Source organism: Erythrolamprus reginae, chromosome 7 (assembly GCF_031021105.1).
Source record: "Erythrolamprus reginae isolate rEryReg1 chromosome 7, rEryReg1.hap1, whole genome shotgun sequence".
NCBI classification, from domain to species: domain Eukaryota; kingdom Metazoa; phylum Chordata; class Lepidosauria; order Squamata; family Dipsadidae; genus Erythrolamprus; species Erythrolamprus reginae.
Genome location: NC_091956.1, coordinates 45,767,266 through 45,790,829, shown reverse-complemented (window position 1 = coordinate 45,790,829; position 23,564 = coordinate 45,767,266). Strand labels below are relative to the sequence as shown.

General features: G+C 45.1%; 1 protein-coding gene across 4 annotated transcripts in view; it reads right to left on the bottom strand.

Annotated features, from left to right (window-relative positions):
* The window catches only part of CEP44 (centrosomal protein 44), a 54,113-nt gene that overhangs the window by 28,567 nt on the left and 1,982 nt on the right, over positions 1-23,564 (bottom strand). For 3 of the 4 annotated variants that reach the window (XM_070757470.1, XM_070757473.1, XM_070757472.1), the window contains exon 2: positions 5,263-5,394. The exons of the other annotated variant lie outside the window; for it this stretch is intronic. In XM_070757470.1, coding sequence (XP_070613571.1) covers positions 5,263-5,351 — 89 coding nt within the window. In that variant the 5' untranslated portion in view covers positions 5,352-5,394. The remainder of the gene's footprint in view (positions 1-5,262; positions 5,395-23,564) is intronic. 4 annotated transcript variants of the gene reach the window in all.

The following is a 23,564-nucleotide window of genomic DNA, read 5'->3' as shown; positions in this document are numbered from 1 at the left end:
ACTGCACTAAGCTCCAAGTTTATTTATTTGTTTATTTATTTTATTATTTAGATTTGTATGCCGCCCCTCTCCGAAGACTCGGGGCGACTCACAACAAGATAGAACAAATCAGAAATAATCAGAAAACTTTAAAATTTATACAAGATTTAAAAGAACCCCATATACTAACAGACGCACACACAAACATACCATGCATAAATTAAACATGCCCGGGGAGGTGTTTCAATTCCCCCATGCCTGACGGCAGAGGTGGGTTTTAAGGAGTTTACGGAAGGCAGGGAGAGTACAGGCAGTTCTAATCTCTGGGGGGAGTTGGTTCCAGAGAGTCGGTGCCACCACAGAGAAGACTCTTCCCCTGGGGCCCGCCAACCGACATTGTTTAGTTGACAGGACCCGGAGAAGGCCCACTCTGTGGGACCTAATCGGTCGCTGGGATTTGTGCGGCAGGAGGCGGTCTCGGAGATATTCTGGTCCAGTGCCATGAAGGGCTTTAAAGGGCATAACCAACACTTTGAATAGTGACCGGAAATTGATCGGCAGCCAATGCAGACTGCAGAGTGATGGTGAAACATGGGCATACCTAGGTAAGCCCATGACTGCTATCGCAGCTGCATTATGCACGATCTGAAGTTTCCGAACACTTTTCAAAGGTAGCCCCATGTAGAGAGCATTACAGTAGTCGAACCTCGAGGTGATGAGGGCATGAGTGACTGTGAGCAATGAGTCCCGGTCCAGATAGGGCCGCAACTGGTGCACCAGGCGAACCTGGGCAAACGCCCCCCTCGCCACAGCTGCTCAGGCAGGGGGTTGGACTCGATGACCTAACGGTCGCTTTCAACTCTATTAATAAAATAAAATTTAAAAAAAATAAAAAAATAAAGATGGTTCTCTAAAGTGAGCTGTGGATCGAGGAGGACCCCCAAGTTGCGAACCCTCTCCGACGGGGTCAATAATTCCCCCCCCCCAGGGTAATGGACGGACAGATGGAATTGTCCTTGGGAGGCAAAACCAACAGCCACTTTGTCTTATCCGGGTTGAGTTTGAGTCTGTTGACACCCATCCAGGCCCCAACAGCCTCCAGGCACCGGCACATCACTTCCACTGCTTCGTTGACTGGGCATGGGGTGGAGATGTAAAGCTGGGTATCAGCAGCATACTGATGATACCTCACCCCATGTCCTTGGATGATCTCACCCAGCGGTTTCATGTAGATATTAAATAGCAGGGGGGAGAGGACCGACCCCTGAGGCACCCCACAAGGGAGAGACCTCGGAGCCGACCTCTGACCCCCCACTAACACCGACTGCGACCGGCCAGAGAGGTAGGAGGAGAACCAATGAAGAACAGTGCCTCCCACCCCCAACCTCTCCAGCCGGTGCAGAAGGATACCATGGTCGACGGTATCGAAAGCCGCTGAGAGGTCAAGGAGCACCAGGACAGAGGATAAACCCCTGTCCCAGGCCCGCCAGAGATCATCCATCAACGCGACCAAAGCAGTTTCCGTGCTGTAACCGGGCCTGAAACCTGACTGCTGGGGACCTAGATAATCGGCTTCTTCCAAGGACCGCTGGAGCTGGAGTGCCACCACCTTCTCAACAACCTTCCCCATAAAGGGAAGGTTGGAGACTGGACAATAGTGATTAAGTACGGCTGGGTCCAGGGAAGGCTTCTTGAGGAGGGGGCGCACAAGCGCTTCTTTATAGAGTGCTGGAAAAACTCCCCTCCCCAAGGAAGCGTTGGTAATCTCCTGGACCCAGCTCCGTGTCACCTCCCTGCTGGCCGAAACCAACCAGGAGGGACATGGATCCAGTAAACAGGTGGCGGAACTCACAGCTCCAATGGCCTTGTCCACTTCATCAGGTGTCACCAGATCAAACTCTTCCCAGACAGGTGGACAAGTACGTGCCCCAGTCACCTCGACTGACTCATTGTCCAATTGGAGTCGAGATCAGCCCGGATCTGAGCGACTTTATCAGCGAAAAACGTGTTAAAATCCTCGGCACTGCTCTGTAAGGGCTCCCCAACTGCCCCCTGGTTAAGAAGAGAGCGGGTCACCCTAAACAGAGCGGCCGGGCGGGATTCCGCTGATGCAATCAAGGCGGCATGGTACACGCATCTTGCCGCCTTGAGCGCCACTTTGTAAGTCTTAATAAAAGCTCTTACAAGTGTTCGATCAGATTCAGACCTACTCTTCCTCCAGACGTCTCTTTTGGCGTTTCAACTCCCGGAGCTCCTCGTTGAACCATGGAGCTCTACGGGGTCTACCGCCACGGAGAGGTCGCAAAGGCGCAATCCGGTCAAGAGCCTCCGCTGCAGCCTTGTTCCAGGCCTCCGCAAGAGACTCCGCCGAACTGTGGACGAGTGCCTCTGGAATAACCCCAAGCGCCGTCTGAAAGCCCTCTGGGTCCATCAGGCGTCTGGGGCGGAACATCTTAATTGGTTCCGCCTCCCTGCGGGGAAGGATTGGAGCCAGGAAGTCAAGCCATAGTAGGAAATGGTCTGACCATGACAAAGGCAGTGCTTCTAAGCCCCTTAGTCTCAGACCATTACTCAATTGCTCGGAAAGGAATACCATGTCAGGTGCGTGCCCTCCCTCGTGAGTCGGACCCTGTACTACTTGAGTCAGGTCCATGGCTGTCATGGTGACTCGCAACCCGCAATTTCCGGAGCAATGAGTCTACATAGGCAAAGGCTCTCCCTGGCTATAATAGCCACTCCTCCCCCCCTTCCCTGGGGTCGAGGTTGATGCCATATCTGAAACCCGGCTGGGCAGATTTCAGAGAGAGGAACACCTCCCTCTGGGCCCAGCCAGGTTTCAGTAATACATGCCAGGTCGGCCTCCTCATCCAGGATCAGATCCCGGATGAGGAGAGCTTTATTTACCACCGACCTGGCATTGAGCAGCAGCAACCTGAGCCCAGGGCCAGAGTTACACTCATCACCAGTACCCAAGATTGGGCTCACAGAGCCAGAACAAGGGATCGTTATTAAGCAATGATCCCTCGTTCCCCTGGAATGGCTAACTCTGTGGCCCCCGCCATATCTGCCTCTCCCCAGCAACACTGAAATATTCCGACCCTCTGCCACCCCAGAGATCGGTGCCCCTTCCTCTCCTGCTCCCGAGCGTCAGGTGGGCCAAATCTGTCATTCATGCTATTTTCATTCATCTCATGCATACCATAATCCCAGCCACTCCAACCATCACACTCACACCAATCATTCATCCTATACACAATATTACATACACCCCAGTCATCCATTCATTAAGAAACCCCCCAATAATATTAAGATTAAATTAGTAATAATTAAAATAGATTAACTTGATTATTAAAATACAATAAGAAAAAATATCTAAATTTATCAAATTTAAAAAACTAAAAGTTGTTCGGAGTTTGGCCTATTCAAGGGCAGCAGGCAGGTAGCAGAGACTGGCTCCATCCCATTTTCACGTCCTTGCCACCACTGTGGGACATTTGGCAGCAGGGGCAGTGTCTGGGCTGTTTTGGGGGAGTAGTAGTGGGCAGGGTGAGCAATTTTTCTTGAAAAATTTCCACTAAATCAGATTCTCTGGAAACCAACTAAAACAAAGAGTAACTCAGCTGGTTTGTGGACAAGAGAGTCAAGTATCTCCCCAAACTCCTTCTGTAACTCTTTAGGGTACATTAGGCATCTGGGACGAAGTCACTTAATCGGCTCTGCCGCCCTGTGGTGGGGGAGTGGTACCTTAAAGTCTAAACTCAGTAGAAAATGATCTGACCACAACAAGCGAGAAACAACTATACCCCTTAATTCCAGATCATACCTCTACTGACCTAAGAGAAACACCAGGTCAAGTGTGTGTTCCCCCTCCCCATGAGTCGGACCCTGAACTACTTAGGTCAAATCCATGGTTGTCATGGAAGGCATGAACTCCTGAGTCATATCCGAGGATTTGCCAAGTGATGGCAAGTTAAAGTCCCCAAGTACTATGAGCCTGGGGAACTCTACCGCCAATCCGGCTACCGCATCTAGCAGCACAAGCAGAGCCATTCTAATGCAGCTGGGAGGCAAATATGTCAAAAAACTAGCTCAATGGAACCCCTGAGTCCAAATTCAAGAGGAAGACTCACACCCAACAATCTCTGGGCAGGGATCCTGCGAGGAAGAAGACTCATCCAGGCAATAATAGCTCCACCCCTTCCCTGGGGTCGCAGCTGATGCATAACTTGAAACCTGTCTGGGCACATCTCTGAGAGGGGAACACTCCCCCCCTGGCCCAGCCAAGTATCAGTTATACATGCCAGGTCAGCTTCCTCCTCATTTCTCAGTCACTCATGCCCTCATCACCTCCAGGTTCGACAACTGCACCGCTCTCTACATGGAGCTACTTTTGAAAAGTGTTCGGAAACTTCAGATCGTGCAGAATGCAGCCACACGAGCTATCGTGGGCCTCCCTAGTATGCCCATGTCTCGTCAACACTCTGCAGCTTGCATTGGCTGCAGATCAGTTTCCGGTCACAATTCAAAGTGTTGGTAATGACCTATAAAATCCTACATAGCATCGGACCAGAATTCCTACGGGACCGTCTTCTGCCGCACAAATCCCAGCGGCCGATTAGGTCCCACAGAGTCGGCCTTCTCCGGGTCCTGTCGACTAAACAATGTCGTCTGGCGGGACCTAGGGGAAGAGCCTTCTCTGTGGCGGCCCCAGTCCTCTGGAACCAACTCCCTCCTGAGATTCGAATTGTCTCCACCCTCCTTGCCTTCCATAAGATGTTGAAGACCCATCTATACTACCAAGCATGGGGGGATTGATTTCTCCCCTTACCTTTCCTGACTCAACATATGAGATTGGTATGATTGTTTTAGAGTTGTTAGTTTTTTATAATGGGTTTTTTAATATAGTTTATATTGGATTTGTATTTTATTGTATCTATTGCTTTTGTGAGCTGCTCCGAGTCCTCAGAGAGGAGCGGCATACAAATCTAATTAATAATAATAATAATAATAATAATAATAATAATAATAACAACAACAACAACAACAATAAATATTAAGCCTCGAATGAGGGGAGCCTGGCATTAAACAGCAGCAGCTTGAGCTGCTAGAATGTTCCCATTCTAGTTTGTTCTGATTAGAAGAGACTGCTTTACTACATTCAGATAACGCTGTACATTGTTTAAAAACAAAGAATAGTTGTTTGCTGAGCAGAAAATTCAATAGGCAATTCACCAATAAGCCACGTTTATACCAAATATTGGCTACTAATATGCTTCCACTTACCCCATATAATCCACATCAATTGGATAATTTATAATCCGAAGTTTTTGTTCTATTTTATGCAAGTTTCCTTTAATATCTCCTGTAGCCATGGTATAATTATTTTTTTAGTTAATAATACATGCTCACTGTTGCCTAGAAAACAGAATAATTTTGTCTTACAAACTTTATTTACTCATTCATTCACCTATTATCTGTCAGGTTCAACTAACTCTAAGTACAAGACATTCATAAAATCAACACAATTAAAATAACAATACAATACAGAATTTTGAAAAAAAACACTGTTCCATGACTTGTGGAACATTACAGAAAATAGTTCTTTCTGATTCCCATTTCTTTCATTTCACAACTTTACTTCACAAACTTTTGCTTAAGGGACAATCAAGGCAGGACAGGATAATTTTATTCAGAGAAGGTAGTTCTGAAGTCAAGCCATGTAGGGGTTTAAAAAAAATAAAAGCATCACTTTTGGAATACTGTGTTCAGTTCTGGAGACCTCACCTACAAAAAGATATTGACAAAATTGAACGGGTCCAAAGACGGGCTACAAGAATGGTGGAAGGTCTTAAGCATAAAACGTATCAGGAAAGACTTAATGAACTCAATCTGTATAGTCTGGAGGACAGAAGGAAAAGGGGGGACATGATTGAAACATTTAAATATGTTAAAGAGTTAAATAAGGTTCAGGAGGGAAGTGTTTTTAATAGGAAAGTGAACACAAGAACAAGGGGACACAATCTGAAGTTAGTTGGGGGAAAGATCAAAAGCAACGTGAGAAAATATTATTTCACTGAAAGAGTAGTAGATCCTTGGAACAAACTTCCAGCAGACGTGGTTGGTAAATCCACAGTAACTGAATTTAAGTATGCCTGGGATAAACATATATCCATTGTAAGATAAAATACAGGAAATAGTATAAGGGCAGACTAGATGGACCATGAGGTCTTTTTCTGCCGTCAGTCTTCTATGTTTCTATGTTTTATTTTTTTAAAATAGTCTTTATTAATTATTTACACTAAAAAGAAGACAAGACAAATACAATACAGAAAAAAAAGGATAAGACAAACATATATTTGCCAACTTGCAAGTTGACCTTGTTGTTACAGGAATAATAAAGAGTAACAAGATTGATAGTAAATAACATATTTGACTGTAGTGTAATTTTTTAAAGTTTTAAATAGTTTTTTTGGTCAACCCAGTTATACCATCTTTTCCACTTCTGGTAGAATACTGTATTGTCTTTTTGTCGAATTTCCATTGTCAATTTATCCATTTCAGTAATTTCATAGATTTTATTTATTATATTTAAGGTTGATGGGATTTATTTATTTATTTATTCTATTTTTATGCCACCCATATCCTTAGACTCAGGGCGGCTTACAACATGTTAGCAATAGCACTTTTTAACAGAGCCAGCACATTGCCCCCACAATCTGGGTCCTCATTTTACCCACTTCGGAAGGTTGGAAGGCTGAGTCAACCTGGAGCCAGTGATGAGATTTGAACCGCTGACTTGCAGATCTTGCAGTCAGCTTCAGTGGCCTGCAGGACAGCACTCTACCTGCTGCGCCACCCCGGCTCATATTATTTAGTTTCCAATTTTGCGCAAATGTGATTCTGGCGGCAGTAATTATGTGTATTATTAGATATCTGTCCTCTTTTGCTATTTTTTGCCTGATAATTCCGAGCATATATAGCTTTGGTTTTAATGGAATTTGTAAGTTTGTTATTTGCTCTAAAAGACTTTTAATTTTAGCCCAAAATTTTTTGGCCTTTGGGCAAGTCCACTATGTGTGGTAAAAAGTTCCAATTTTCTTTTGGCACTTCCAGCATTTTAGTGATGTATTTGGAAACATTTTAGAGAGTCGGGCAGGTGGCAAATGTCATCTGTAGAACATTTTATAGATACAGTGATACCTTGTCTTACAAACTTAATTGGTTCCGGGACGAGGTTCTTAAGGTGAAAAGTTTGTAAGACGAAACAATGTTTCCCATAGGAATCAATGGAAAAGTGATTAATGCGTGCAAGCCCAAAATTCACCCCCTTTGCCAGCCGAAGCGCCTGTTTTTGCACTGCTGGGATTCCCCTGAGGCTCCCCTCCATAGGAAACCCCACCTCCGGACCTCTGTGTTTTTGCAATGCTGCGATTTCACTGAGAATCCCCTTGCTGGGAAACCCCACCTCTGGACTTCCGTTGCCAGTGAAGTGCCCGTTTTTGCGCTGCTGGGATTCCCCTGCTGGGATTCCTTGCAGCATCACAAAAACACGGAAGTCCTGAGGTGGGGTTTCCCATGGAGGGGAGCCTCAGGTGAATACCAGCAGCGCAAAAATGGGTGCTTTGCTGGCAACGGAAGTCCAGAGGCGGGGCATCCCAGCGGCGGCGGTGGGTTTGTAAGGTGAAAATAGTTTGTAAGCAGAGGCAAAAAAATCTTAAACCCCGGGTTTGTATCTCGAAAAGTTTGTATGATGAGGCATTTGTAAGATGAGGTATCACTGTATTCTCTTTATATGTAGAAGATGTTGTCAATTTATAATTAATAATCCATATTTTTTTCCACTCATCAACAATGTTCCCTCTAATTTTTTTCCGGTGTGGGCGGAAAAGTATAGTGTCTGAGCGACAGTCCCTTTGGGACTGGGCAGCATAGAAGTATGTATGTATGTATGTATGTATGTATGTATGTATGTATGTATGTATGTATGTATAAATAAATAAATAAGATAAAAAAATCCCTTCTTTTTTAATTAAAAGAAATTAATAATAAAACAAAACCAAAATCTATTACTATTATTATCTTCTCTTTTTCCATCCCTGTCTCCTCCCCCCTTGTGTGTGTGTGTGTGTGTGAACTCTTGAACTACAGTATTTCCAATTAGAGGTGAGCTATTGGAAATGGTTCAAGAGTTCACACACACACACACACAAACGGCTGGGGGATTTTTTCTGTTATTATTTGGGTGCTTTTTACTATATGCTTTAAATCAAGAGTAATTTCTCTCTCTTTCTCTCTCCCCCTCTTGCTCTCTCTCTCTGTTTTCTTGCTCTCTTTCTGTTGCTTTCTTTCTCTCTCACTCTTTCTTTCTCTCTCTTGCTTTCTTTCTCTTCTCTCTCTTGCTAACTCTCTCCCCCACTTTCTCTCTCTCTCTCACTTACTTTCTCTCTCCCTCTCTCTCTGTCAGCGAGGGAGCTGCGAGAGCACTTTCTGCGAGCGCTTTGGGAACGCCTGCCCTGCCTCTACTGCAGCCCCCTTGCTGGAAGTCTGGGACAAAAGCGGTCCCAGCGAAGGGGCTGCGAGAGGGGCGGGGCGGGCATTCCCGAAGCACACGGAGAAAGCCCTCTCGCACAGCCCCCTGGCTGGCAGCACTTTTGTCCCGCAGCCGCCACCGCCGCGGGAGAAGTCACGCCCCAAGGCAGGAGGCAGCGGAGGAGAGGGGGCAGATCGGGCGGGGGGCAGAGCCAAGAAGCCAGGAGCGCGTTTGGCCGGAGGCACCGTGGGGAGGCAGGGGCGGCCGCGGCTCCCTTTCCTCCTACTGCCACCCCTTCCCACCCCCACCCCCCCCACGCGGGCTGGCAGGGGGATGGGGAGTGCGCGCCCATGGAAAAGGATGCGTGGGGGGGGGTATTTTGGGGCGCGCACGCAACTTACAGGGAACGCTGCTCATCAATATTAATAGTGTAGCTGAAATTTTGTGCCCATGGTATCATGGGTCCTTTAAGCTGATCTTCCATCATTTCTACATTAAGAAATTGTTTATAGAATTTTGAAACCAATTTTTCTTCTGGGCTGAATAATATTTTGTCTAATTGATTTTTCGATTGAAATCCTATTTTCTTATCTTCATTGTATTTTGACTTTATTTGTAAATAATGTGTTGTGGTTAGTTCTGGCCCAGCTCCTGCCCCAAGGACTGTGGATGTGGGGGAGACATCCACATGCTGCAGGCCTGTTTTGCCCCCAGTGGAATATGCTGATGAAGGCTCCTCTGACCAAGAAGACATGAGTGACCGGGAGGAGGAGAGTGTGGCAGACAGCTCAAAAGGAGATCAATTATCTAGCTTCTCCTTGGATTCAGAACAAGAGTTAATGATACAGCCATGCATGCAGAGAGCGATGCATAGGCAACAACAACTGAGAGATTATTATCAAAGAAAATGAGGCCACCTGTGGTTGGGTGGGGCTGTGGGAATTAGTGAGGCTGCTATAAAGAGTAGACTGTGGGTTTGGCCATTGTGGAGGATTATCTGATCCTTGTGTTTCGTGACTGCCTTACTGACTTTGACCTTTTGTGTGCTGATTTTCCCCCGCTTTGAAACTAAACCAGAGCAAAGTGTGTTTCACTTTGTGAAAGAAGAAGGACTGTGAATTGCCTCACAGCTGCAAGCTATGTATCATAGAACTGATAAGGGACTTGTATAAATTACCAGTTTGTTTGGAGACATGTGCTCTTTGCTATCCCAAAAGAGGGCTTGGTTTAAGTGAATTTTCATTATAAAGAACATTGTTTTGAATTTTCAAACGTGTGTGTGTGTCTGGAATTGTATCTGTGCATTTTGGGGAGGATTCTACCAGAGAGCTCGACAGAACAATAATGTATCCAGTCAATGGTAATCCCTTTATCTCGTAATCCTTGAATTGTGTGTAGTAGAATATCATCATTTAATAATGGTTCGTAAGTTAGTACAGTGGTACCTCAAGATACGAACCCCTCGTCTTACGAACAACTCGGGATACGAACCCGGGGTTCAGAAAAAAATTGCCTCTTCTTACGAACGTTTTTCGAGGTACGAACGCCAAACCCGAACTTCCGGGTTCGGCGTTCGGAGGCTCCTGGGAAGCCGCCCGGCTGTTTTAAAAGGTGACCGCCGGGCTGGGGGGCTTCCCAGCACCCCCCCACCCCCGAACCCGGAAGTTCGGCAAAAGTTCGGGGGGGTGCTGGGAAGCCCCCCAGCCTGGTGGTCACCTTTTAAAATAGCCGCGCGGCTTTCTAGGAGCCTCCCGAAGCCGAACCCCAAACCCGAACTTCCGCGTTCGGCGTTTGGAGGCTCCTGGGAAGCCGCGCGGCTATTTTAAAAGGTGACAGCCAGGCTGGGGGGCTTCCCAGCACCCCCCGAACCCCGAACCCGGAAGTTCGGCAAAAGTTCGGGTTTCGGGAGGTTGCTGGGAAGCCCCCCAGCCCGGCTGTCACCTTTTTAAATAGCCGCACGTCCGAACGCCGAAGTTCGGGTTTGGCGTTCGGCTGCGGGAGGCTCCTGGAAAGCCGCCCGGCTGTTTTAAAAGGTGACAGCCGGGCTGGGGGGCTTCCCAGCAACCTCCCTGCTGAAGCTTATCCTCCTCTTCCTCCCCCTGCGTCCGCCTTCCCAAAGGAGCCTTCTTGCTGCCCAGGGGGCGGGGTTACCTTTGTGCTGGCAGGGCGGGGGCTGCTGCAGCTTATCCTCCTATTCCTCTCCTGCGGCCGCGTTCCCCAAAGATCTTCCCGTCTGCAGAGGAGGCAGGGAGAACTTTGCGCCACTTCAGAGCTCGTTTATCTCCTTGAAGGTTTTCCCGACAAAGCGCTGTGCTCCGAAGTGGCGCAAAGTTCTCCCTGCCTCCTCTGCGGTTGGGAGGCTCCTTGGGGAAGGTGGCCGCAGAGGAGGCAGGGAGAACTTTGCGCCAGTTTGGAGCCCAGCGCAGCGCTTTGTCGGGAAAACTTTCAAGGAGATAGTGACAGCAGGAAAGAAACGGGCTCCGAAGCGGCGCAAAGTTATCCTGCCTCTCCAGCTCCTCCCCCTGCGGCCGCCTTCCCAAAGGAGCCTTCTTGCTGCCCAGGGGGCGGGGTTACCTTTGTGCTGGCGGGGCGGGTGCTGCTGCAGCTTATCCTCCTATTCCTCCTCCTGCGGCCGCCTTCCCCAAAGATCTTCCCGTCTGCAGAGGAGGCAGGGAGAACTTTGTGCCACTTCGGAGCTCGTTTATCTCCTTGAAGGTTTTCCCGACAAAGCGCTGCGCTGGGCTCCGAAGTGGCGCAAAGTTCTCCCTGCCTCCTCTGCGGTTGGGAGGCTCCTTGGGGAAGGTGGCCGCAGAGGAGGCAGGGAGAACTTTGCGCCAGTTTGGAGCCCAGCGCAGCGCTTTGTCGGGAAAACCTTCAAGGAGAGTAGTGGCAGCAGGAAAGAAACGGGCTCCACCTCCTCGCCCGGCCTTTTTGCCTGGGAGGGAAAGTGAAATGCCGCTCGTAGCAGCTGCTAGAGCCGCTGGCATTTCACCTTCCCTCCCAGGCAAAAAGAAGCCACGGAGAGGGGCACGCCTTCCGCCTGGGAAGTCCGGCCCCATCATCCCAGAATGCCGGCCTTTTTGCAAGGGAGGGAAAGTGAAATGCCGCTCGTAGCAGCTGCTAGAGCCGCTGGCATTTCACCTTCCCTCCCAGGCAAAAAGAAGCCGCGCTGCTGCTCCAGTCGCCCGGTCCTCTCCTGCCTCCCGCGCCGATGTTCCCCACTGCGTCGGGGGCCGCCAGCCCCCGAATCGGCCGCACCCTCGCCCCTACCGCTGCCGCCGCGCCCACTGCCCGCCCCATCCTGGCTCTGGCTGGAGGTGTAGCTGGACCTGGCTCTGGCTGGAGGTGTAGCCGGAGCCAGAGCCAGGTCCACTCGGCTGCACCTCCTCGCCCGCCGCCCAGCCGCCCAGGATGCTGACCTGCTACCTCGCGGCGCGCCCACCGCCGGCCCGATCCTGCGCCTCCTGCTCCCCCCCAACCAAAAATACAAAGGCGGTCTGCCGCTCCCGCGGAGCAATGGGAAGCTGAAGCCGCCGGCGGTTTCAGCCTCCCTTTGCTCCACGCTGCTCCGCCCTGCCTGTCATCCTGGCTCAAGCGGGTGTTTTTGGCTGGGGGGGGGAGCAGGAGGACCTTCCTGACTCCCTCCCCCCAGCACTTCACCCAGGACAACAGGCAGAGCGAAGCAGCATGGGCCAAAGGGAGGCTCAAGCCTCCTTCGGTGGTGGCGGCCGGCTTCTGGGTTTCTGAGTTTTGGGCTTGCACGCATTAATTGTTTTTCCATGGATTCCTATGGGAAACAATGTTTCGTCTTACGAACTTTTCACCTTACGAACCTCCTCCCGTCACCAATTAAGTTCGTATCTTGAGGTACCACTGTATTTTGTTTGTATCTAATGTATTTGGGTAGATTATTGCTTCTGTTGGTGATATCCAGTTTGGTAGTTGTATATAATGTTGCCCTTTAATTTTTAACCAAACTTCTATTAGATTTTTCCTTATGTAGTGTTGTTTAAAAAAGCTGTATGATTTATTTTTGCACCAAACAGATAGGAGTGCCATCCAAATTCCAAATTAAAGCCCTCTATTGTCAATAATCTTCTGTCTCAAAGGGTTATCCAGTCCTTAATCCAGGTCATGGCTACGGCCTGTTGATATAATCTCCAGTTTTGTAATCCCATCCCTCCTCTTGTCTTGCGATTCTGTAGGTATCTTAAATTAATTCTAGCTTTCTTTTTGGCTCAAATGAATCTGTGAATTATTTTATCTAGGGTATTGGAAAAGTTTTTGTTTAATTTAATAGGGACGGTTTGAAACAAATATAATAATTTCGGGAGTATGTTCATCTTTATTAAGGCAATTTTGCTGAGAGGTGATAGTTGAAGTTTTGCCCATTTTTCTAAGTCTGTTTTTACTTTTTGTATTACTATATCGTAGTTATCTCTTTTTATTATTGAGCATTTCAATGTTAGTGTTAATCCTAAATACCTAATCTTTTAAACTATATTTAAACCTAGGGAATTCTCTAATTTTTCATTTTGCTTGGTTGTCATATTTTTAGTTATTATTTTAGTTTTAGTTTTGTTAATTTTTAATCCTGCAACTTTTCCGAATCTTTCAATCTCATCAAAGAGGATATTAGCGTTTTCCAGCAGCTCTTCAAGGATGAAAACCATGTCGTCAGCATAAGCTTGTAATTTGTATTCCTCTTTTTTGCTTTTCAGGCCTTTTATTTCTTTTTTATTTCTTATGTTTCTTAATAAACTTTCTAGCGCTAATATGAAAATTAGGGGAGCAAGTGGATACCCTCGTTGGACACCTTTTTTAATTTCTATTTTATTGGTCGTATCTCCATTTATCAGGACTCGTGCGGTTTGTTGATTGTAAATTGCTTTTATCATTCTACTGAATTTATCACCAAATTCCATTTGGATAGAATATTATAACTTGCATATTGACAAAAAAGCTGCATTCATTTTTATCGATGCAGAAAAAGTCTTTGATAAAATAAATTTTATTTTATCAAAGGCTTTTCTGCATCGATAAAAATGAATGCAGCTTGTTTGTCAATATGCAAGTCATAATATTCTTTTTTTAAAAAAAATATTTTTATTAAATTGCATAGACAGACATGACATACATAACATGCAACACTTAGTGGAGCTACTAATATATGGATTGTTAAATAATATATATCTTTTTTATATTTCTTATTTGAAATACCTAATAAAAAGAGTTCTGATGTTTTCTTGATTTCTTGCTGTGTTATTTCTTTTAACCATTTTTCTATTAGGTTCCAATATTCTTTTGCTTTTGGGCATGTCCACCAAGTATGATAAGTACATATTTCTACTTTACATTTCCAACAGTTAGGTGACTTAGTTTGGAACATTTTTGAAATTCTATTTGGCGGCAGATGCCATCTATAAAACATTTTAATTTGGTTTTCTTTGAAGGATGTTGACTTTGTTATTTTCCAATTATATGTCCATACGTTTTCCCAAGTATTTAAGTCTATCTCTTTGTTTAGGTTTCTAAAGCAACTAATCATATTATCCTTTAATGTCCATTCAGTATTTTTACAATTAATTAAAAATTTATATGTTTTTCCAATCAATTTTCTTTGATTTGTTGTTAATTTACCTAAGATGTTATTGTCCCTTCTAAGTATATATGTTATTTTATCTTTATAGAACCTAGACTTAATCTGCGCATATTGCCACCAGTCTATAACAATACCTGTCTCCAACAGGTCCTGATTCGTTTTTAAATTCCACTGATTATCTACTAAGTCCTTGTATTTCCAGATCTTACCCTCTTGTATTAAATTTGGGTGGCTTATGGCCTCTATAGGAGATATCCATTCTGGCAAAACTAAAAAATAATCTTTCTTTATATCGATCCAAACATCTATAAGAGCCTTCCTAATTATATGTCTCTTAAAATAGGAATGTGTTCTATACTTTTCATACCATACGAAAGCATGCCATCCCAACATTAGATCATGGCCTTCTAGATTTAATAACCTTGTTTTGTAAAGTAAGCCATTCTTTAATCCAAGTTAAAGAAACGGCTTCGTAGTATAACTTCCAATTTGGAAAGGCGAGACTCCCTCTTTCTTTATACAGTGGAACCCCGACATAAGAGCTGCTCTACTTAAGAGCAACTCGAGATAAGAGCTGGGAGGGGAGAGATATTTTTGTTCTACTTACAAGCCCAAATTCGAGATACAAGCGCCAAGGAGCTGTCTCCTGAAGCCAAACGCTAACTTCCGCGTTCGGCTTCAGGAGACAGCTGCGAAGCGGCGCGCGTGTTTTAAAAGGTTGCAGCCGGCCTGGGGGACTCGGGGGGGGGGGGGGGCTTGCAGCTTTCTTTCTTGCTCTTTTTCTTTCTCTCTTTTACCTTCACTTCCTCTATTTCTTCTTTTCTTTCTCCTTCCCACCTTCTTCCCTCCCTCCCTCCCTTCACTCATTCCTCTCTTACTCTCCCCTTTCATAAGTTTCCTTGCTTCCTTCCTCTGTTCCTGTCCCTTCCCCCTTTCTTTCTTTCTTTCTTTCTTTCTTTCTTTCTTTCTTGCTCTTTTTCTTTCTCTCTTTTACCTTCCCTTCCTCTATTTCTTCTTTTCTTTCTCCTTCCCACCTTCTTCCCTCCCTCCCTTCACTCATTCCTCTCTTACTCTCCCCTTTCATAAGTTTCCTTGCTTCCTTCCTCTGTTCCTGTCCCTTCCCTCTTTCCTTCCTTCCTTCCCACCCTCCGTCCATTCATTCACCCATTCCTCTCTTGATCGCTTAAAGCCGGTCCCTGGTGCAAAAAGGGTTGGGGACCTCTGTCCTACAGGATTGGGTGGCAGAGAAGTTGAACATATGTAAATTTAAAAGTTTAAGAAAGTTTACAAGTTAAGTGAAAGAAACTTCATTATTCATTTATATGTACATGTACATTTCTTCATTAAAAACATGTCTTTCTGCATAATTTAGACTAACTTTGTGAGTTTTTTGAGGGCTGGAACCAATTAAAATTATTTACATTAATTCCTATGGGGAAAAGTCGTTCGAGATAAGAGCTGCTCGACTTAAGAGCCCAGGTCCGGAACGAATTAAACTCGTATCTCGAGGTACCACTGTATCTTCTATTGCACGATATTTTATTCTAGGCTTCTTGTCTTACCGTATGAATTTTTTTGTTATTCTTGTTAATTCTTTAAAAAATTCTTTTCCGGGATTTATCGGAATTACTTGAAATAAAAATAAAACTTTGGGTAAGATATTCATCTTAATTGTAGAAATTCTACCTAAAAATGATAATTACAAGTTCTTCCAAATTGCTAAGTCGTTTTTAATTTGCTTTAGGAGCTTTAGGAAGAGTAAGTCCGAATCCGATCGAACACTTGTAAGAGCTCACATTAAGACTTACAAAGTGGCGCTCAAGGCGGCAAGATGCGCGTATCATGCCGCCTTGATTGCATCAGTGGAATCCCGCCTGGCCGCTCTTTTTAGGGTGACCCGCTCCCTTCTTAACCAGGGGGGAGTTGGGGAGCCCTTGCAGAGTAGTGCCGAGGATTTTAACACGTTTTTCGCTGATAAAATCACTCGGATCTGGGTGGACCTCGACTCCAATTGGATAACAGAGGCAACTGACAACGAGTCAGTCGAGGTGACTGGGGAACGTACTTGTCCACCTGTCTGGGAAGAGTTTGATCTTGTGACACCTGATGAAGTGGACAAGGCCATTGGAGCTGTGAGTTCCACCACCTGCTTACTGGATCCGTGTCCCTCCTGGCTGGTTTCGGCCAGCAGGGAGGTGACACGGAGCTGGGTCCAGGAGATTGTCAATGCCTCCTTGGGGAGGGAGTCCTTCCCGGCTCCTTATAAGAAGGCACCCTCCTCAAGAAGCCTTCCCTGGACCCAGCCGTGCTTAATAACTACAGTCCAGTCTCCAACCTTCCCTTTATGGGGAAGGTTGAGAAGGTGGTGGTGCTCCAACTCCAGCGGTCCTTGGAAGAAGCCGATTATCTAGGTCCCCAGCAGTCTGGATTCAGGCCCGGCTACAGGACGGAAACTGCTTTGTTCGCGTTGATGGATGATCTCTGGCGGGCCCTGTCCTCTGTCCTGGTGCTTCTTGACCTCTCAGCGGCTTTCGATACCATCGACCATGGTATCCTTCTGCGCCAGATGGAGGGGTTGGGAGTGGGAGGCACTGTTCTCCAGTGGTTCTCCTCCTACCTCTCCGGTCGGTCGCAGTCGGTGTTAGTGGGGGGTCAGAGGTCGACCTCGAGGTTACTCCCTTGTGGGATGCCTCAGGGGTCGGTCCTCTCCCCCCTGCTATTTAATATCTACATGAAACCGCTGGGTGAGATCATCCAGGAGCATGGGGTGAGGTATCATCAGTATGCGGATGATACCGAGTTATACATCTCCACCCCATGTCCAGTCAACGAAGCAGTGGAAATGATGTGCCGGTTCCTGGAGGCTGTTGGGATCTGGGTGGGTGTCAACAGACTCAAGCTCAACTCGGATAAGACGGAGTGGCTGTGGGTTCTGCCTCCCAAGGACAATTCCATCTGTCCGTCCATAACCCCGGGGGGGAATTATTGACCCCCTCAGAGAGGGTCCACAACTTGGGCGTCCTCCTCGATCCACAGCTGACATTAGAGAACCATCTTTCAGCTGTGGGGGGCGTTTGCCCAGGTTCGCCTGGTGCACCAGTCGCGGCCCTATCTGGACCGAGACTCACTGCTCACAGTCACTCATGCCCTCATCACCTTGAGGTTCGACTACTGTAATGCTCTCTACATGGGGCTACCTTTGAAAAGTGTTCGGAAACTTCAGATCGTGCAGAATGCAGTTGCGAGAGCAATCATGGGCTTCCCAAGGCATGCCCATGTTACACCAACACTCCGCAGTCTGCATTGGTTGCCGATCAATTTCCGGTCACAATTCAAAGTGTTGGTTATGACCTATAAAGCCCTTCATGGCATTGGAGCAGAATATCTCCAGGACTGCCTTCTGCCGCATGAATCCCAGCGACCGGTTAGGTCCCACAGAGTTGGCCTTCTCCGGGTCCCATCGACTAAACAATGTCATTTGGTGGGACCCAGGAGAAGAGCCTTCTCTGTGGCGGCCCCGACCCTCTGGAACCAGCTCCCCCCAGATATCAGAGTTGCCCCACCCTCCTTGCCTTTCGCAAGCTCCTTAAAACCCACCTCTGTCATCAGGCATGGGGGAATTGAAATTTTTCCCTTCCCCCTAGGCTTATAGAATTTACACATGATATAGTTGTTTGGATGATTGGTCTCTTAAATTGGGGTTTTTTAGATTATTTTTAATATTAGATTTGTTTACATTGTCTTCTTTATTGTTGTTAGCTGCCCCAAGTCTTCGGAGAGGGGCGGCATACAAATCTAATAAATAAATAAATAAATAAATTATTGTAGTTGTCTTCTTTTAATGACATGGATTTTGCTGATATCCAAATACAGTGATACATTGTCTTACAAACTTAATTGGTTCCGGGAGGAGGTTCTTAAGGTGAAAGGTTTGTAAGATGAAACAATGTTTCCCATAGGAATCAACGGAAAAGCGATTAATGCGTGCCCAAAATTCACCCCTTTTGCCAGCTGAAGTGCCCATTTTTGCACTGCTGGGATTCCCCTGAGGCTCCCCTCCATGGGAAACCCCACCTCCAGACTTCTGTGTTTTTGCGATGCTGCAGGGGAATCACAGCAGGGGAATCTGCAAAAACCAGCGCTTCGCTGGCAACGGAAGTTTGGAGGTGGGGTTTCCCAGCGAAGGGAGCATCAGTGAAATCGCAGCATCACAAAAACACTGAAGTCCTCGAAACCCCACCTCCGGACCTCTGTGTTTTTGCGATGCTGCAATTTCACTGAGGCTCCCTTTGCTGGGAAACCCAACCTCCGGACTTTCGTTGCCAGCGAAGTGTCTGTTTTTGCGCTGATGGATTCCCCTGCTGGGATTCCCCTGCAGCATCACAAAACCACGGAAGTCCGGAGGTGGGGTTTCCCATGGAGGGGAGCCTCAGAGGAATCCCAGCAGTGCAAAAACGGGTGCTTTGCTGGCAACGGAAGTCCAGAGGCGGGGCATCCCAGTGGCGGTGGTGGGTTTGTAAGGTGAAAATAGTTGTAAGAAGAGGCAAAAAAATCTTAAAGCCCGGGTTTGTATCTCGAAAAGTTTGTATGACGAGGCGTTTGTAAGACGAGGTATCACTGTACTTAAATATTTTACTTTCTCGGTTATTTTCATGTTTGATTTAGTTTCTAATTGCTTTATCTGGGAATCTGTCATATTTTTAGTTAATATTTGTGTCTTGTTTTTAATGACTTTCAAACCAGCTACTTTCCCATATTCTTCTAATAAGTCTATTAACTTTGAAGTAGAGACTATTGGGTCTGCAAAGGCTTGTAATTTATATATACTGGTAGTTGGGTGTGATTTGCATAAGCAGCATACCTCAGTTACAGCAAGGACCCCAGGTGTTACCCCACTGATTCACCAGGAAGTTTCAACACAGCATGCAGCTGATGAGCCATCAAACCACACCCACCCACCAGTATTTATAGAGGGAAGGCAGCTCAGGTCTCACTGTGTTCGCCCAAGAACAAGGACAGAAGCACCAGCCTGAAGATGACGAGTGGGACCTCGTTGAAACATCGCCAGAAATCTCTGAATCCTACATGGGAAGAAATCCGAATCCGTTTTGGTGAAATCACATTCACCATCATCAGGCTGAAGTTTTAAGCTTCGTGCTGCTGTAAATATGGAATGTTTGCAACTGCCATTTGTTACTTATATATAGTGTTGGGGGTGGAGATTTGGTTTGAATGTAGCAAATAGATTGGGTGACTATGTTTTAGTGATTTGATTGGTTGGTGGAATCACAATTACTTGAAGGATTGACATGGTGATGATTATGATATGTTTTTTTGTTTAAGGCTGGTTTCCAAATCTCTGGTAGGCGGGACGTGTCATCACGTTTGTTCATGCTGAAGGGGTGTTTCTCTATCTCTATAGCTTCCATAGTAATTCTTCTGTATAAATTTTTTGTTTTGGAAAGTAATTTAGTTTTTTCAAAGTCAATTTCGTGCCCTGTTTTTTTAATGTGCTGGACAAGGGAGGAAGTCTTTTCTTATATATATATATGTTTTTTTAATGTCGGGTCACCCTGGTATATTGAAGGAACGTCACAGCTCCTTTTTGCCTCTAGGCCCAACCCAGGACCATTTCAAGGCAGTCAATTTTATTTTATAGCTATATGTGTATATTCTGTATTTTATAGCTGTATTATATATTCTGTATGTGTCAAATGCTAAAAAAAAAAAAACATTTGACATATATATATATATATATATATGTAGATTGTTCTGAGTTCGGGTTTTGCCCTGTGTAATATTTTGCATGTTTATGCGACGTTTCGGTGAAATCACATCCACCATCATCAGGCTGAAGTTTCCAAGCTTCGTGCTGTTGTAAAATGGAATGTCTGCAACTGTCATTTCTTCCTAGTGTATAGTGTGGGGGTGGAGATTTGGTTTGAATGTAGCAAATAGATTGGGTGATTATGTTTCAGTGATCTGATTGGTTGGTGTAATCATAATTATTAGAAGGATTGACATGGTGATTTTATGAAGTGTTTTTTGTTTAAGGCTGGTTTCCAAATTTCAAAAGTCCAAAATCATAATTATTAGAAGGATTGAATGGTGATTTTTATGAAGTGTTTTTTTTGTTTAAGGCTGGTTTCCAAATTTCTGGTAGGCGGGACGTGTCATCTCTTTTATTCATGACCAAAACAGTACATAACATATCAGACAGGATACTCACCACTACAGAAACCAATATTCTTTCAAAGGGATTCAATTTTGCAATAACTCCAAAACGCATCCCAACTGAAAACATCATATGTGGAATTGAAACAACTTTAAATAAAATCAACCCAGATACTGCTAACAAAATCAGACTTAAAGTCACTAATATTCTTTGCTCTAGTAAACCTCCTAAAAGCAACATACAGCAAGAAGAAAGAGATGCTCTTATCAATCTTAAGAAAAACCAGGAAATAATAATCCTCCCAGCCGATAAAGGAAACTCCACTATAGTAATGAACACAGCAGAATACAAAGAAAAAATGACAAATCTACTACAAAACCCGGCCTACAAACTCCTAAGCACAGATCCTACCACCTACCTAGAAAAAACCACCAAATCTAAAATCAAGGCCTCTCCCATCAGCGAAGAAATCCAGCAAAAAATCATCCCCAGAGAAAAATCTTCCATATGTCCAAAACTCTATGGCCTTCCAAAAATACACAAAGAAGGAATACCTCTCAGACCAATAGTCAGTTCTATAGGCTCCCCTCTACAAAACCTTGCCAAATTTTTAGCCAAATACCTTCAACCATATACAGAAACTATTGCCTCATATGTTCAAAATTCATTCCACTTTATACAAATAATTAAAAAACAAAACCTACAACCCGATGACCTACTTGTAAGTTTCGATGTCGTGTCCCTGTTCACACAAATACCTATTAAAGAAGCCTTGACAGCTATCCAGGACAAACACAAACCCCCCAAATATATCCTAGACCTTACCAACCACTGCCTGACCAATACATACTTCATCTATAATGAACAAAGATATAAACAAATAGAGGGAGCCCCCATGGGATCACCTCTATCACCTGTCATAGCCAACCTCTATATGGAATATTTCGAAAATAATGCTTTAGAGCAAGCCAAATACAAACCCAAACTTTGGCTGAGATATGTTGATGATACCTTTGTAATTTGGCCACATGGTAAAGAAAAACTAGACAATTTCCTCACACATCTCAACAGCCTACACCCCAAAATACAGTTTACTATGGAAACAGAAATCAATGATCAACTTCCCTTTCTAGATGTACTGGTCTATAAAAAACCCAATGGCAGCCTAGGACATACTATCTACCAAAAGAAAACCCATACCAACCGTTATCTAAATGCACACTCACACCACCACCCCGCACAAATCACCTCAGTGGCCAAAACTCTCATCACCAGAACCAAACGCTTAGCTGACCATGAGCACTTAAAAACTGAATTGAACAAACTCAAAGATGTACTAATTTCTAATGGATTCAAAGAGAAAACAATAACAAACCTAATCAATAAAGAGACACCCCCCAAAAAACAAGATCAAGAACAGGACAATGGCACCACCATCCTTCCTTACATCAAAGGCACCACGGATAAAATTAGTAAAATCCTGCACAAACATAACATCAAAACCTCATTTTGCACTAACCAAAAAATATCTAATATCCTAAGGAGCCCCAAAGATAAAATCCAATTGGAATACCAAGGAATCTATGAAATCCCTTGCAAAACATGTGCAGCCACATACATTGGACAAACTAACCGAAGAGTGAGCCAACGCATAGCAGAACATGTGAATGCAGTCAAAAAACAAGAAAAGACCTCCTCCCTTGTCCAGCACATTAAAAAAACAGGGCACGAAATTGACTTTGAAAAAACTAAATTACTCCACAAAACAGAGAATTTATATAAAAGAATCTCTCTAGAAGCTATCGAAATTGAAAAGAGACCCCTTTGTTTAAATAAAAGAGATGATACCTCCCGCCTGCCAGAGATTTGGAAACCAGCCTTAAACAAAATAAACACTTCATAATAATCAACATGTCAATCCTTCTAATTATTATGATTTTAGAATTTTATATTTGGAAATCAGCCTTAAACAAAAAACTTCATAAAATCTTCATGTCATTCCTTCTAACAACTATGATTACACCAACCAATCAGATCACTGAAGCATAGTCACCCAATCTATTTGCTACATTCAAAGCAAATCTCCACCCCCACACTACATACTAGAAAGAAATGTCAGTTTGCTAATATTCCATTTACAACAACACAAAGATTGGAACTCCAGCCTGAAGATGGTGAATGTGATTTCACCGAAACGTCGCATAGACATGCAAAACATTACACAGGGCAAAACCCGAACTCAGAACAATCTACATACATATACCCGTGAAAATTTACGAAAACATATATATATATATATATATATATATATATATATATATATATATATATATATATATATATATATATATATATATATATATATATACCTATCTCTCCAAAGTTAACACAGAGACATTCCAACTGTATTCCCCGGCCTAGCCAAGGATGAAGATATATATATATCCTTGGCTAGGCCAAGGAATACAGTTGGAATGTCTACCTCTCAGTTAACTTTGGATAGGATGGCATTTCCCCATAAGAAGCAGATCTGTGACTTGGAATACTCTTGGAGTCATGATTGTGAAAAATGCACAAGTGGAAGCTCTAGTTATAAAAAATAGTATATATATGTATGTCACATGTTTTTTTGATGAATTTGAAAATTAAGGAAGACTAGGATAGATCTATTTCGGCCTTATTTTGGCCTCATCAGCTAGCCATACCCTCACTGGGACAGTTTGAGGTCTGCCGCTGCCCGCTTGAGCCAGAATGACAGGTATGGCGAAGCGGCATGGAGCAATGGGAGGCTCAAGCCGCTGGTGGCGGCGGGCCTCCGTTGTGTTTTCGGCTGGGGGGGGAGCAGGAGGACCTTCCTGACTCCCTCCTCCCAGCGCTTTGCCCAGGATGAAAGGCAGGGCGAAGCGGCGTGGAGCAAAGGGAGGCTCAAACCGCCGCCAGCCGTGGACCTCCATTTTGTTTTCGGCTGGGAGGGGCAGGAGGACCTTCCCTGATTCCCTCCTCCCAGCACTTTGCCCAGGATGTCAGACAGGGCGAAGCGGCGTGAAGCAAAGGGAGGCTCAAGATGCCGGTGGCTTGAGGTTCACATTGCTCCATGCTGCTTCGCTCTGCCTGTCATCCTGGCTCAAGCAGGTGGCGGCGGACCTCCATTGTTTTCGGCGGGGGGGGGGCAGGAGGATTTTCCTAATTCCCTCCTCCCAGCGCTTTGCCCAGGATGAAAGGCATGGCAAAGCGGCGTGGAGCAAAGGGAGGCTCAAGCCGCTGCCAGCAGTGGACCT